This window comes from Oryza brachyantha, chromosome 7 (genome assembly GCF_000231095.2).
Source record: "Oryza brachyantha chromosome 7, ObraRS2, whole genome shotgun sequence".
Lineage (NCBI taxonomy): Eukaryota > Viridiplantae > Streptophyta > Magnoliopsida > Poales > Poaceae > Oryza > Oryza brachyantha.
Genome location: NC_023169.2, coordinates 18,223,000 through 18,239,219, shown reverse-complemented (window position 1 = coordinate 18,239,219; position 16,220 = coordinate 18,223,000). Strand labels below are relative to the sequence as shown.

At 40.0% G+C, this 16,220-nt stretch overlaps 2 protein-coding genes across 2 annotated transcripts; both read left to right on the top strand.

The window, feature by feature from the left end:
- Window positions 1-5,880: 5,880 nt before the first annotated feature.
- LOC102703413 (potassium transporter 7) lies at window positions 5,881-12,089 on the top strand. Its single transcript, XM_006658029.3, has 9 exons — window positions 5,881-6,112; window positions 7,084-7,327; window positions 7,585-7,827; window positions 7,930-7,983; window positions 8,859-9,119; window positions 9,210-9,262; window positions 9,402-9,516; window positions 9,604-9,858; window positions 10,720-12,089. The coding sequence occupies exons 1-9, from the start codon at window positions 6,080-6,082 to the stop codon at window positions 11,805-11,807; spliced, it is 2,346 nt and encodes a 781-aa protein (XP_006658092.1). The 5' UTR covers window positions 5,881-6,079; the 3' UTR covers window positions 11,808-12,089.
- A 796-nt stretch (window positions 12,090-12,885) lies between these two features.
- Window positions 12,886-15,937, top strand: LOC102703139 (PRKR-interacting protein 1 homolog). The gene is made up of 6 exons (XM_006658028.3): window positions 12,886-13,100; window positions 13,953-14,113; window positions 14,795-14,856; window positions 14,931-14,993; window positions 15,111-15,179; window positions 15,460-15,937. Exons 1-6 carry the CDS (start codon window positions 12,997-12,999, stop codon window positions 15,520-15,522), a joined length of 522 nt encoding a protein of 173 aa, XP_006658091.1. The 5' UTR covers window positions 12,886-12,996; the 3' UTR covers window positions 15,523-15,937.
- Window positions 15,938-16,220: the final 283 nt, after the last annotated feature.

Here is a 16,220-nt window from a genome sequence, read left to right as displayed (position 1 = left end):
ATCGAAGGCTGCATTCGACGTAGTTAGAACTCCCCTAACACATAAAAAAATATTGATGTGACTTTTAAAGCATTTTTCTTTACATTCTAACCAAACTAGGAAAAATAATTGAGTATAAATTAGAAAGAAGGGGAGCCATGCACACCCTAAAATATATGTTTACTAGTTGTATAAGACAATTGGTGTTTACTGTTTATAGTAGTACCCATATCAGGGTGGTTGTTTGGTTTTTTTAACAAAGTTCAAACAATATATTTGCAAATAAAAAATAATCAGTGAAAAAATTAGTACATGTGTTTTACGATCTAATAGTCAAGGTCATAAAATAAGCTACAATAAAAAAACTCAAAATTAACTTCAAATTTTGACTTATAATCATAGGCAAAAGTGCAAAGACGGGGGAGATCAACTTTGTAAATGGAGGCTTCTTCTAAACAAAAATATAGAAAAACTACAAAATACAAGTAACTAATTAACGGTAAGATTGTCTAGGTAATAAACACGAAAGTTGCGGTCACATATCACTGCCACAATGTTCAAGACGACACACGATATCATTGCTTTCATGATTGGTTTATGATATTGATTTGTATAGAAAATAGCTTTATGCCAGCATTATCTATGATATCTGATTATATATTTGCGCACATACAAATTATCCACAATATCAAGCATGTTGATCCAGTCAAAAAAAAAAACTAATTTACATACATGTACATTACACTGCACACATCTGACACTGCATACATTTGACCACACTCAAAAGTCAAGCTCCTGGATCAATTTTCAGGTGAGATGCATTACCTTCAGTTCCCCAACACTTGTTCATCCGTGCCAGATTAAAAAAAAAACCTAAAAGCAAGCAATCAAGGGATGCATCAATCCACATCATGAATGCACCACACATGGCCTATAATCCACACTGCGCTCGGCGAATTCACGCGTCGCTGTCGAAAGGCTCTGCCCAGAGCCTCTCGATTCCTGGATTGCTCACGTCCACAGATAACAAAATCACCCTCCAAACAAAGTGATCCGTGGCTGGCACTCTCTGCGTGTAGCTGCAAGCTTGAGCGGATAAACACTAGCAGCACCAGCGTCATCAGCCGACTACTCTGTCTGATGAGCGCACCTCCGGCCAATTAAACTAGGGGAGGATACAATCTCTCAAAACCGAACCAAACTATCCGAAACCGAAACGGAATACTTTCACCATAAATTCATAACATTTCTGACTAACTAACTTTAATCCAGTGTTTTTTGACCCCGGTTAACTCAAATAACTGAAATATAACAAATAAGAGCAATAAACGTGTGCCTTATCTTTTGGCTTATTTTTAATCATAAGTGAGATGTTAGTGTCAGCGATTACAAAATAATTTATGCGTATAACTGTTATATACGTGTTATTAGAGATATAAAAGTAAATACTGGAAAATAAACTACGATGAAAAAAAACCCATAGTTTATCTTTTAAAGTTCAAAATTTGACTTATACGTAAAAACACGAAAAGATGATCATGTTTGAACAATTGAATGCATGTTTTCAAGTCACAGCTGCTATTTTGGTGTTATATGCTGTTACTGTTATCCTGCAACTTTACCATCATAGCAAATGCCCTGAAATTGATTGGTTTGTTCGGTCATGACTGGAGACCGAACGGAAAAACGGATCCTCGTGACCAAACACCAAGCTAAAATAATTTTGTAATTTTAGTCACGATCTTTAGATGACCGGAGTTTTTATTTTTATTTTTTAAGACAGCGACGTTGCCGATGACACGGGCGCTGGGCCTTATCGGAAACGGGCCATTGCGCATTTTCCATGACCGCGTTCTTTGTTGGGCTAATGGGGCTAATGGGCTGGAACGTTAGCGTATACTTTCTCGATGTTCTTTTTACGTGATATCTAACTTTTAAATCTATGTTATTTAAATATGTAAAATTACAAGGTATACTTAAATTTTCAATAATAACAATTAAAATTACAACAAAATAATTAATAATTATATATCTTTAATAAGACGAATGGTCAAACATGCCAACGGTATCATATAAAAATGAAGTGATTAATTAATAAATTATTGGTTACTACCTCCTCCGTCCCTTAATAATTTCATTTTTTATTTTTCAATGTCCAACGTTTATCATTCATCTTATTTGAAAAATTTGTAAAAAAACTTTAAAAAATTAGTCATGTATAAAGTAGTATTCATGTTTTATCATCTAGGAAGAATAAAAAATTTAAATAAGATGAAAAGTCAAAACACTATATAAAAAACTGAAAAATAATTTTATTTTGGGACGGAGATAGTATCTACTTTTTAAAAATTTACATCCATATGAATTTTTAAACTAACATTTTTATTTGTTAAAAAAGATATATTATATATAGCAGTTTAAAAAGATACGCGTGGGGATATGAGAATATGGGTCAGTCAGCTAACCCGGCTCAACTGATGCTCCGGCGGTTGGCTTCTGCGGATGAGATGAGATAGACGACGACACGCATGTCTCGTGCGCGACAGCGCCTCCTTCGTCGTATCGTACTAATCCTCATTTGGTTCCGCGTCATCGGACCAGACGATTTTTGCGCTGCGTTGCTGAGTTAGCTGTGACCTACCTTCACGTGCCGCTATGCTCAGCTCCGTTTTTTTTCCCGTGCCGCCGTGCGTGTGGAATTTTCGCTCTGAGTTTTGTGTCACGGTTAGAGGAATCACACACATGTGCAGCCGGTTAATTATTTCTGCCACGAAAATAGAAACGGGTTTTTATTAGTCCGGTATCAATGCATGTTTTACTGGGATATCATGCACGTTAAATAGAATGTCACATCAGCAATGTTGACTTGACATGGTTATTAAATGAGGCAGTTTTATAAGATGAGAGAGCAGTTTCATCGCCATAAAACTTATTTGACTCGGTTAAATAGTTTATAGCCTTCGTAACTATACCATAAAATTATGCATTGAGACTAGCCTTAGTCCACTTGCTCGTATCACTTCTTAATTGACGATTCACGGAGTACACGCGTAAAGTATCAGTGGAAACATAAAACATAAAACATAGATCTTATATTTTTGTTTCTGTTTAGACTTATAACCCAAAATTTATATTTTTACTCTTAATTTTGAAGATGATTTTAAGATTTTTATTGTAGTTTATTTTGCAGCTTTTGTTTTTAGGTTGCTAAAAATAAAAATATGTATATAAAAATTTTATAAATTATCTTTTAAATATGTCCTTCGGGATTTTTCTTTGAAAAACAAATCAAACGTTGACCTCTTAGCATTCACGGGGAGAGGAAAAAAATACAGATAGATAAGATAGATAAGAGAATCAAGGAGTAAATTAAGCTCTGCTCTGCTGGTCGCTGTCAAAAGGGTAAAAAGAAAAGGATCATATGGTCCTTTTTAGATGACATGTGATTAGACATATATTAATGCAATAATTGCGGCTATTCCATCACATAGTGGGATCGACTTGGTTTTTTCCTTGCGATTCTGTTTTGAGTCAATCTAGCTAATGCGACCTTCATCTTCCGTTATTAAAGTAGTATAGCACGAATAATGAGGGTCAATGGATCATTATGTGGCTGGGATTATTTTTTACAATGTGGTTAGGGCCTCTCTTGTTTGTTTGGCGGTATATGTATAAATAAAAAATAATTTATGGATACAATTTATATATATATATATTAGTAATCTAAAATATATTTTAGCAATCTAAAATATAAGGTTGAAAAATCGAAAAAAAAACCAACATCAACTTTAAATATAAGTTAAAAATTTAAATTTTGTTTTATAATTATAAACATAAGTGGAATTTACGAGTTGCATGGGACGCCATCTCTTGGACCAAAAAGAAAATATGAACGATCAGCAAATTGCACAATTCGTCCTTTGAGATGGGATGTTTGGACTTTCGAGTTCAGTACACGCACGTAACAGTTACGTTATTTGGTGTTTAACACTTTCTTGCCTGTCTTATCTGAAAAGGTAGCTCCAATCACGCATTTGTGTCGTGTCTTTTATTTTTTCACCTTAGGTTCTATAATTTTGTCTGTTGTTAGTGGATTTCGTAGTAATAAAGATGGTGAACCTGTAAAATAAACGTGTAGATATATTAAAGAAACAAGATTATATTTGCGGTGTAGGATTGGGGTGTGCATGTAAATGTATTGGGAGGTTTCAACAATTTGATCAAGACACTTATAACAACATTTGATTAATTAAGATTATGTAATTCCGATCATTAAACATTTCTCAAATGTTTGGTTGAAAATAAATAACATAAGTAGTTTCGTCCTGGTAGATAACAATACCATCAGCTTATTATATTTTTAAATATATTCTAATGCAGCTTGATCCTTGGGATTTGAAAAGTCTTAACAAATATTATCCCAAAATATCAAATTTTTATAACCAAATGGACTACAAATGGATACCAGTAATGTTTTAGTGTAGGCTAATTTGTATGTAACTCACCAGCTGAGAGCACAAATGAACTCGCGAACATAAAGACTAGTGCCCTATTTGAAAGAGTTTCTTACGTCTGTAACTTCTCCCAAAATCTTCAATTTCATAAATAGAATCCAGGAAAAAAAATACAAAGTATGTTGGCTAATTACACTTATATACTAGTCCAAAAAAAATCACTAAACAACATCACCATCAGTAGTATAAACAATACATCAGTCAGTATTTGTGTAGCTTAATGATTTAGAAGTACTTCCTCTGATATTTTTATTTAACACGGTTAACTTTTATATATACGTTAATTATTCATTTTACTGCAAAATTTTTTTAAAAAATATTTTTATTTAAGTTGTGGTTTTTATTTTTAAAGGTACTTTAAGGATACCTATATTTTTTGTAACCTAAAAAAAATAAATAAGTGAATGGTCAAAGTTCAGCGACATCAATTAGGGAAAAGAAACAGGGAGTATGAATTTTGTGAGCACTAAAAGAAATGTAGAAATGTATGTCTATTAATTTAATTGTCTTAGTTCTTACGTTAGACACGGATGGTAAAAAGTTACCCCCTCATTACATTTTATATAACATTTTGATTCTAATTGGTTTATCTATAACTCTAGAGCTCGTCCGGACGCTTTAGATCTGACCGCCTTGGGTCTAGTTGCCTGTCGTCCCGCTGTTCCTGCTGAGCTCGCCGCGTCGCCGTCATTGGCTCGTCGCCGTCTCTGCAGCCAACGGTCGGATCCGGCCGCCCCATCGCTTGCCATCGTGCCGCCGTCACCCACCGTCTCGATGAAGTCGTCGAGGTTGTCGTCGGCGAGGAGGTCGGGAGGAAGAGCGGAAGGATGGCGACGCGGGCGGTGAATAATTAACTTTTTATCATTCTTAGAAATGGTGCTAACATTTGTCACTGGGCTCACATGTTATAGACACATAAGAACCCACATGTCATAGACAGCGGGTGACAAATATGTTAGGTGTTATTTTTAAGAGTGACAAAAAATTAAATGCCCCCGGACGCAGCGGCGGGGCAGAGCATTTCCCTTTATTTTTCCATCTGTACCAGGGCTCGTGTGTAAAATGCACCCGTGCTCGCCGTGTGACGTGGGCCCCACGGTCCAGGCCACGACCGAGCAGGCTCGTCCCGGCCCGGCTGGCACGAGACGAGCGCGTCCAAAACCACTCTGTCTCACTGCCTTTCTGGCCCCACCACACGCCAGTCACCGCCCGTCCCTGGCCCCACGCGCCAGTCACTGCCCGCCCTAAAATAAACCCACTGCGGGTGGCCCCCAGCCGCGCCCACCTCCGCCTCCCCCCGCCGCCGCACCACACCAACGCGACGCTGCTCCTACGCGTTCCTCGAGACGGCGACGTGAGCACCAATCGCGCGAGCCGCCTCCGCCGCCTCCTCCTCCTGCCTCCGGTATAAAACCACGCGGCGTCGCGGCGAGCGGAAGCTTCTCTCCTCTTCCGACCCCCTCGTCGTCGTTGTCCCGGGCCCTCCGGCGAGGCGGGCCCCACCGCCACCGCTGCCGTCGTCGTAGCGGTGTCAGCTTTCCGCCTCTGCTTCGCGCTGCGGGGCGTCGTCACGCTTGGTTTCCGCAATGGACGAAGAGGTCGGCCCGGCCGCGCGGCAGGTAGCTTCTCCCCTAGTCCATCTCCCTGCTCCGAAGTCGTCGTCTCCAGTGGTGGATCGGATTTTGCTTGGGTTCGAGAAGGGGCCGTGTTTTCCCCATTTCAATCCAATCCGCTGTGAGTTTTTTTTTGTGTGTGTGTTGATAGTGCGATTGGTTGTGTGCTGTGACTCTGCGAGTGATTCGAGTTCTGACATCGCTCGAGGTGATACGGACGCGTCTCGATTTTGCTTCCTTCGTACTGCGTTTGATTTCGCGAGGGTTCAGCAAACCTTCGTTCGATTTTGATTTCGCGGTTTACAGCGTGGAATCGCATAGCAGATGGCGGGGCCATGCTGATTGATTCGGTGAACTTGTTTCGCTTAAACTTAAATTCACCGAAACTGGGTGCCAGCTTGGATGTAGAACCATGTACGGGGTAATTGAATCAAGTCAACTGTGCTGTGGCTCGCGTTTGCGTCTTTCTTATGGTTGGGGTTGGCCACTAGTACATTTTTACAAATTTTGCTGTGTTGACGCATGGCATCACAATTTTTTATTGAGACGTTTACAGCCACCACTTTTAATCTCGAAAATTCGCGTGATCTCAGTTGTTTTTTTTGTCTTCATAGAACAAAAGTCTTAAGCTATCTATCGAATTAATAATATGTGCCCAGTTTTAGGCAACGTCAGTGTAAATTTGACTTAGCATCACCCCCATATCTGCATTCTCTGCTGTTTTGTGTACCGAACCGTACTGACCGGTTCTCATAATCTCATGGTTATTCAAAATAGCATTTTTTTTCATCCTTGAAATAGTACCATAAGATACCATGTTTCCTAGAGTAAAAACATGGTACCTCTAGGTACTTTATGTACCTCGAGCTACAAAACATTTGCACTACAAATTTGGTACATTGAGGTTCTTTCTCGGACCATCAAATTTCCCTATTCATAATCACATGCTCTCTGTACTGATGGTTGTTCTTTTGCAGGACCAGTGGAAAAGTTACTGTAGAACTGTCTCTCTGCTAGCCTTTCAGAGCTTTGGTGTGGTGTATGGAGACTTGAGTACATCCCCCCTCTATGTCTTCAAAAGTGCATTATCCGGGAGGCTGAATGATTATCGTGATGAAGCAACAATATTTGGATTGCTTTCGCTGATATTTTGGACTTTGACACTTCTTCCATTGCTGAAGTACATCGTAATTGTATTGGGTGCAGATGATAATGGGGAAGGTGAGTAACTTAATAGCACTAACTGTGTTTTTTCAACTCCCAGAAGTCTTAAAAGTTTCGATCATGCATATCAGTGTATCTTCCTTAGCTGATCAGGACTAGAGAAAGGATCATGCTCTTTAACCACCAACAACTGACATTTGTCATTGTCATAATATGTTGATGAATTCTTTAACGAATTCATGCACTATCAAGTTAGTTAGTTTAAGTACTCATCTCCACCATGCTTCTGATTGACTGTAATTTTGTTTATGTAGGTGGGACATTTGCTTTATACTCACTTCTCTGTAGGCATGCAAAGTTCAGTCTGCTTCCAAACCAGCAATCAGCAGATGAAGAGCTTTCAACGTATTATCAGCCTGGAGTTGGTGGCACTGCTTCCTCTCCATTTAAAAGATTTCTGGAGAAGCACAAGAAGCTGCGGACCTGTTTACTTCTTTTTGTTCTGTTTGGTGCATGCATGGTGATAGGTGATGGTGCCTTCACACCTGCCATCTCTGGTATGCCGGACATGTCTGTTAGCTTTGTCTTTCTAACTATTCAACGCACGCCTTTTCATTTGGATGATTTGTTATTAAATTCTCTTGTTGTGCCTACTGCAGTCCTGTCAGCCATCTCTGGGCTAAAGGACCCCGCCCCAGGAGGAATACCAGATGGTATGCCTAGCATTGTCTTTCCTACTGCTTATGTTGCTAAGAAATTTGATCAACATTGTCCCTAACGCCAGTGTTTTCCAATCATCATGTTATCTTTAACTGTTTTAAGAAATTGATCCATCCATATTGCTTGTATTTTCTAATCATTATATACTGTCACAAACTATTTGACTATGGGTAAGTTACCTGTTTTTTTGGTTAACCACAGGTTGAATTATCTGGACTTTGCATTAGCTTTGAGATGTACATGTGTCTGATTCTGATGTGGTAGTTCAAAAAACAAGGCTTAGTTTGTAAGCCACCTTAGAGATATTTCCCCTAGAAATAACATGACTTTTGTGTTTCTTTGAATACAAATAGTGTTCATTCTCGTGTTTATCTATTTACACAAATTCGGAACATTTACTCAAGTAAACCATCTAGCATTATTGAATTCTAAAACTTTGGTGAGTAGCCTGTGTTTGTCAAGTTACCTGTAAGTAACTGAAGGTTTTCTCCAAATAATCTCGATGTGCTCCCATCGTAAGTCTTGCATCTCATGTTACTGGAAATAAAAAAATATTGACATTTGAGATTTTATGTCCTGCACTTGTTTGCCATGGATTACAGTTTTAAATCTGGATGCCATATTAGGATCATGCTTGTCTCATCTAGTCATCTATGACCTTGATGCCACGTGAACTTGCAGGCTGCAACAGTTGATATAGATTTAGCCGTTTATACCTCTTCTTTTTTATTTTCAACTATTCAATTTTCTGTTGGGAGAGCAGACAAGCTTTCTAGAATTTTAGTGCATTTACCAATACCAGCAGCCATTATTAGGATTTTCATTCTTTCAATGGTTTCACTACCTTAACTAACTTGCTGTTTTACAGGCTGGGTGGTGTTCATTGCATGTGTTGTGCTTGTTGGCCTGTTTGCGCTGCAACACCGAGGAACTCATAGGGTGGCATTTATGTTTGCCCCCATTGTTGTTATCTGGCTCTTGAGCATTGGTGCGATTGGGCTTTATAATATCATCCACTGGAATCCCAGAATATGTCTGGCTCTTTCTCCACATTATGTTGTAAAGTTTTTCAAAATAACTGGAAAAGATGGTTGGCTTTCTCTTGGAGGAGTACTTCTTGCTATGACAGGTGAAATTTGGATAGCCCTTTTATTTGAATCAAGCAATTTACCTTACAATTTTAGTGCATGGTTTTCCTAATAATTTCTGTAATATTTAGGTACTGAAGCTATGTTTGCTGATCTTGGCCACTTCACTGCAGCGTCTATTAGGGTATGGAGAGATACACAAGTGATTTGCTAGTTGCAACATGATTTTTCTATTGTTTTTGGGCACACATACTGCATCCTAAGATATTAATGCTGTGTTTACCATTATTTCATTGTGACTCCAGTTATTGTCCTGCTTGTAGTTGGCTTTTGTTGGTGCCATTTATCCCTGTCTTGTGCTGCAATACTTGGGGCAGGCAGCATATCTTTCCAAAAACACGTCAGTTGTAGAAAATAGTTTTTACCAATCTGTACCAGGTAATCTTCACAACTCCAAGCATATTTTTGGAATACTTTGCTTCATATGTTGACAAGATTCTCACTCATAGTGCAACATCTTTGCAGGACCTCTGTTTTGGCCAGTGTTTGTCATTGCAACTCTTGCTGCTGTTGTGGGTAGCCAGTCTATCATATCGGCAACCTTTTCAATCGTTAAGCAATGTCTTGCTTTGGGATGTTTTCCACGGGTTAAGGTTGTGCATACATCAAGGTGGATCCATGGTCAGATTTACATACCTGAGATTAATTGGATTCTGATGGTTATTTGTCTAGCTGTGACACTTGGTTTCCGTGACACGACACTTATTGGAAATGCTTATGGTAAGTTTGACCATGTCTTTATACTTGTAAATTTGACCAGTTCATATCTTCATACCACAGTAGCTGAGCAAATAGTACTTGTAAATTCAGAGCTTCAACACTGCAGTAGTATATATGGACTATAGTACTGTTTTAGGACCACATTATCCCGTATTACCACCATGTTACGTAAATTTAAATTCATATTCTAATGTTGAATAATTAAAAGTTTAAAGGAATGTGCATTATTAATTATAGTTGACAACAATTTTGTAATTCAGATTTGGATTCATATATCCTCCTCATGGGGCGTACTAGGTGCACCAGCTGCTACTTTTCTGGATGGTCACTACTTCCTAGTGACACTCTTCAACTTCAACTTAGGCCCTGTTTAGTTCCCAAAACAAAAATTTTTACGTTGTCACATTAAATGTTTGGACACATGCATGGAGTATTAAATGTATGAAAAAAAACAATTACACAGATTGCGTGTAAATTACGAGACGAATCTTTTTAAACCTAATTACGCTATGATTTGACAATTTGGTGCTACAGTAAACATGTGCTAATGATGGATTAATTAGACTTAATAAATTCGTCCCACAGTTTTCTGACGGAATCTGTAATTTATTTTGTTATTAAACTACGTTTAATACTTCAAATGTGTTTCTGCATCCGATGTGACAACCAAATCCAAAAGTTTTCCCTAACTAAACAGGGCCTTAATTTGGCGATGCATGCAATGTATTCTGGCATCCTTTTGAACTAGGAGAGATGATAGCTTTCTTATCTGTTTCTTTAAAATAAAAACAAAGGAGTTCTGCATGCTGTATTTAGCATTATGCTATTACCATAGCAACTCATTTCCTCTGCTGATTTCAGGTCTTGCGTGTATCACTGTGATGTTTGTTACCACCTGGTTGATGGCATTGGTTATCATATTTGTGTGGCAAAAAAACATACTGCTTGCCTTGTTATTTGTCGTGGTGTTTGGGTCAATCGAAGCCGTCTACCTATCAGCATCAGTCATCAAGATTCCTCAAGGAGGATGGGCTCCAATCGCACTTGCATTCGTGTTCATGCTCGTCATGTACGTATGGCACTATGGCACTCGGAGGAAGTACTTGTTTGATCTCCAAAACAAGGTTTCGATGAAATGGATACTGACACTTGGTCCGAGCCTTGGGATCGTCCGGGTGCCTGGAATCGGCCTCATCTACACAGAGCTGGTCACTGGGGTGCCTTCCATCTTCTCGCACTTCGTCACCAATCTGCCTGCGTTCCACCAGGTTCTGGTCTTCGTCTGCGTCAAGTCAGTGCCTGTCCCGTTCGTTCCTGCAGACGAACGGTACCTCATAGGAAGGATCGGCCCCAGGGAGTACCGGATGTACCGGTGCATCGTGAGGTATGGCTACAAAGATGTGCAGAAAGATGACGAGAACTTCGAGAACCACCTGGTGATGAGCATTGCCAAGTTCATCCAAATGGAAGCAGAGGAGGCAGCCTCATCTGGGAGCTACGAATCCTCCGAAGGGAGGATGGCCGTCATCCACACAGAGGACACAACCGGCACCGGGCTGGTGATGAGGGACTCCAGCGACGGGGCTGCAGGCACGTCCCTAACCAGGAGCAGCAGGTCGGAGACGCTCCGGAGCCTGCAGTCCATCTACGAGCAGGAGTCCGGCGGCCTCAGCCGGCGTCGCAGGGTCCGGTTCGAGATCGCGGAGGAGGACCGGATCGACCCCCAGGTGCGGGGCGAGCTGGCCGACCTGCTGGACGCCAAGGAGGCCGGCGTCACGTACATCATCGGCCACTCCTACGTCAAGGCGAGGAAGAACTCCAACTTGCTCAAGACGTTCGCCATCGACTACGCCTACTCGTTCCTGCGCAAGAACTGCCGGGGTCCAGCGGTGGCGCTGCACATACCCCACATCAGCCTCGTCGAAGTCGGCATGATCTACTATGTCTAAAATCGGATCGATTGCTTCCCTTGTCGATCATGCTTGCAGTTCTATCCTGGTTCAGACAGGCTTTGTTTTGAGCTGAATCCCCTCAACTGTGTACGTCATTTTGTATGCTGTTTTATACATGTAGTTGCCGAGTTACCATGCGATGTAAAGATGTTGGCAGAAACTAGCTTAAGGTGCCACCATCTGAATTCCGGGGCTTTCGGTGATCTTGTGAATACATAATCTAGTTCAATTGTTAAAATGTTCAATGTTTAGCACATAGCAATTAGCTACAAGTCTGAACATCTTTTGCCCTGGCATTACAAGTTTGGAGCATGCTGTAAGATTGGTTTCACAAGATCTGACGAGCTTTGCAAGTTTTCTTAGGAGAAACTCGCAATATTCGGCCTGCATCATAGAGAAACACATGGAAATCGAGCTTAATCAATTTGAAAATTTGATGCTACCAAGATTGAGAATTAGCTGTTCCAAGCTTTGGCCAATTTATAAATTTTTGATGGGTTATCGATCGATGAAATATTCATCTAAATACATTACAGAACGCAGGTGCCGTGAAACACAAAAGAGAATACATGGGGAATACAAGACAAGAGAGAACAATGGGAGCCACAGACTACTAAAAAACCACAAGGGTGATTGTTTCCTTTTTTTAATAAAAATACCAATGTATATTTGTAAATAAAAAATAATTTATAAATAAAATATTTATATACATATTCTTAACGATATAAAAAAACATGGCTGAAAAATAAACTAGGATAAAAAATCCCAAAATTTAAGATTGAACATTTAAATTTTGGTATATAAACATAAACAAAAGCGAAAAGATGACGATGCTAAAAGATAAAAATAGGGAAACAAAAGGTGCTTGACATTTTTCGACCTACAAGATCACTAGGACAAACACCAAATCAGAACCAAAGCTATGATTTTCGTCAAAATTTACAAAGTTTGGCGCTCGGTATACCGGAAACACCCGGGCCCATCTGTCACAGGGAGAGCAACATGGACATATGTTTGGACTCGAAAAGTCAAAATACGGTTCGGTCCGGTCCGGCCCGATCCGGTCCAAGGCTCAAGAGCCTAACCAAACCAACCAAGCCGAAGGAGTCGAGCCGAGCCGCCTTCGTCTTTGCACCTCCGGTCCGCCTCCGCCGCCGCGGCGCCGCCGATCGTGCAGCCGGCGTCAATGGCGGCGGCCGGCGACCTGACCGACGAGGAGCGCCGCGCGCTCCGGGGGAGCAAGTTTGCGCCCCTTCCCGCGCCTACTGCTCCTTCTCGCCCCCAGCCAAGGTATCGTCTGATCTATCACCCCCCCTGTATATATTCCCTGCCTCCAGATCCATCCATTCATTAGCTGGTTGGAAGCGAATCGTCTAGATTCATTTGTGGGGATGGCTAGATTCCGCGTGTGGGAGGTTGCTTGATTAGCTTTAGTACATTTTTGTGAGCAGACTGATCGAGCTAACTGTGTTTCCTTGCCAATGCGGAATAGGGTTTGGTCAAATTGCTGTTTGAGTGGTTAAGCGGAAGGAAATTGCTTCTAGTTGAAGTCAAATTATTACGTTCTCATATATCTGCTTTCTATAGGCTTGTTGATTGATGTGGAATTTTGAGTTGCTTATAGCAATGTCTCACTGTTTAAGCAATTAAACTAGGATTCTGAATGAAAAAAAACAGATATAGGTATTTTTTTCAGCTCCTTTTTTTTCCCCCGAGGTGTATCTGGTACCTGCTGCTTTGACTTTAGCCAAAAATGACAAAGTGGAATAATTTGATTCAAAGTCTGTATGGCTAACATAGAGAATTACTGTATATTTGGCAATTATCATGTTTGGATTGTGGTATAGCTGTGTTTGTTCTGTAGATTAATCAGTGCCTCTTGCATTTATGCTCACTTGTGTAAGTAAAAAGGCGATACTTCAAGTTTTGGGAGGGTATTGCCTGAAACATAATATTGGATTTAAACTGTGGTAGATGTTATAGCAGTTATAGCTTTAATATTATTTTACTCATGCCTGAGTGACGGAGTTTAGTCCTATGGAATTTCCTTTTTGGGCTTGCTCTATGTAAAGTATATGATCTTCATGGTCTTTTTCTCTTTGCTATGACCCTGAGGCTGAAATGATGTACCCTTTCAAACAGAATGGCTCATCCTGGAGGAGCACTGACTACAAACAAGGCTGCAGCTTTGGCAAAATTCCTTGAGAGAAAGCTTCAGCAGCCTGATGGGCTGGACTCTCTGAACCCAGACCTTGTCAAACTGGCTGTGAGAAATGCAAAGGAGACAATAAAGGCTAGCAAGGGTACAAGCTTTTTATCATCTTATTGTGATATGTTTGGTACTCTGGTTCTTTGAAAAGCATGTATTGAATGTCAACCATACTATGGAATGATTTAAGGAAATCACTCGTGATAAACATTTTAGTAGACTAGCATATTATCCATGCGTTGCAACGGGATCTTATTAAAAATATCATTACCATGTTATTAGAGTAGAATTAATAAAGTGGTTTGATATATATCTCTAAGTTACTTTTTCTTTCAAAAAATAGGAGGGAGTTGGTGGTGGGGTAGGTGGCAGATTCACCACCACCACTACTCCCTTTTATAGTTGTAGATAAAAGCATGAAAATTAACCTAATAACGTCATCTTACAGTTATGCCTTCCCATTTTCATATTCCTGCGTTATTTTGAGCATTTGTTATTTCATGATCATTGAATCTTTTCTCTATGATAATTGATACGATGGTCGAAAGAGAAAATGGCTCAAAGGAGTGCACATTTGTCTTAGGATCACATGAGCATGAGGTTTCTAACATTGTACACCTTAATTAATGGGGGACATATAAGACGAGATCCTATATGTATTTATTCATCGAGCCGCTGTCTGCTAAGGTATTAGGGTTAATGTATGCCATCCTTTTTCAGTTTTCTCATTCTCAAATGTTTACCCATTAGGGTTGTTTTTATCTTGTCAATGTAGGTGAACCATCAACTTCAGGAAGAATAGTACGGCATGTTTCAGCATTTGAAGATTCATCTGAGGTATATATGCTGATGATAACCTTTGTATCTAAGTTGTTTATTTGATTCTGCACTTACAATTTCAAGTCCATCAGGATTCTGAGGGTTCAAGAGATGGAGCAGAAGTCAAGGGGGTCAAAAGAAAAAGGAAGAATAAGGCAAGTATTATGAACATTCACTTTGGCATGTTGACAAATTATTTCAATTTTGCTGCTTACACCATATATGCCCAAAGTTTTTTGACCTGTATCTGACAGTCATATCATATTGCTCAGAAGGATAAGAGTTGTCAACTTGAAGTAGAACAGAGCAATAAAAAGAAGAAGAAAAAGAAAAATATGAAGGTAATGATACTTTAATGCCATTTTGCCAGTTTTCCTTCACAGGAATGCTGCTGGGTTAATGTCATTGCATAGTCTACTTAGCAAATCAGGGTCTAAGTACTGCTGCCATGGCTCACCAGATGGACATATTCTGCCATTGAATGCATGTCACTGTGAAATATCTAGGTTAGATAGATGAAAATGGTGCACATAGCTTTATTGTGGAAAATAGTTTGAATATATTTTAGTTTCTCATGGTTTTGCTTTGTGGAAAATGCTGATGAACAATTCTGGGATGCAGGCTGCTAAAGATTTCAAGGCCCATAAAGCATCGAAGAAGAAGAAAAAGTTGAAGTTGCTATGATTCTGTAACTTCTTTGGTATCAGGGTGCTGAAAGCATACCTCCTGTTGTCATTTTTCTTCATTCCATTTGCTTTGAAGTCCATTTGTTGTAAACACTTGCTCTTCCCGTCATATTTGTTCGCCTGGTAAACTACCTCTCATATGATGGCTGGAAGTCTCATTGGGTACCTGTATGAAATTTACAATTTACAGTGCACAATACAATTATACAAACCTGGAAAATCCAAATGCTGCAAAATTGAATTACTGGTACCGGCTTGCTGTTCGCTCACCTGGGACAATGGAACCAGTCAAACACGAATTTCATTGTATTTTATACAACAATATTTTTCTTTCTTTTTGGCTGTACGATGATGCTGAGATGATGATGATATGATGATTCAGCTCGAGATGTCGGGGGCAAATGAAATGATGGTATTATTCTGAACTGTACGTTCTTCCATCTCGCAAACGATTTGGCAAACCTTTTGCTTGCAGAATTCCTGCTTGATGTGTCTTTTCCTTGGGGTTATGAGATCCAGTGAATCTGCAGGGCTGGCTGGTTATTTCCCGAGGAGTCAACATGTGTCTAAAAAACTCATGTAGGCCGTGTTACTGTAGCACAGCATGATCTTCCCATCCTGGCCTTTTTGAGTGTCGACCTGGGATTGCATAGCACACTGCCACGCCCCGTACGTCTGGAAGACTGGCAAAACAAA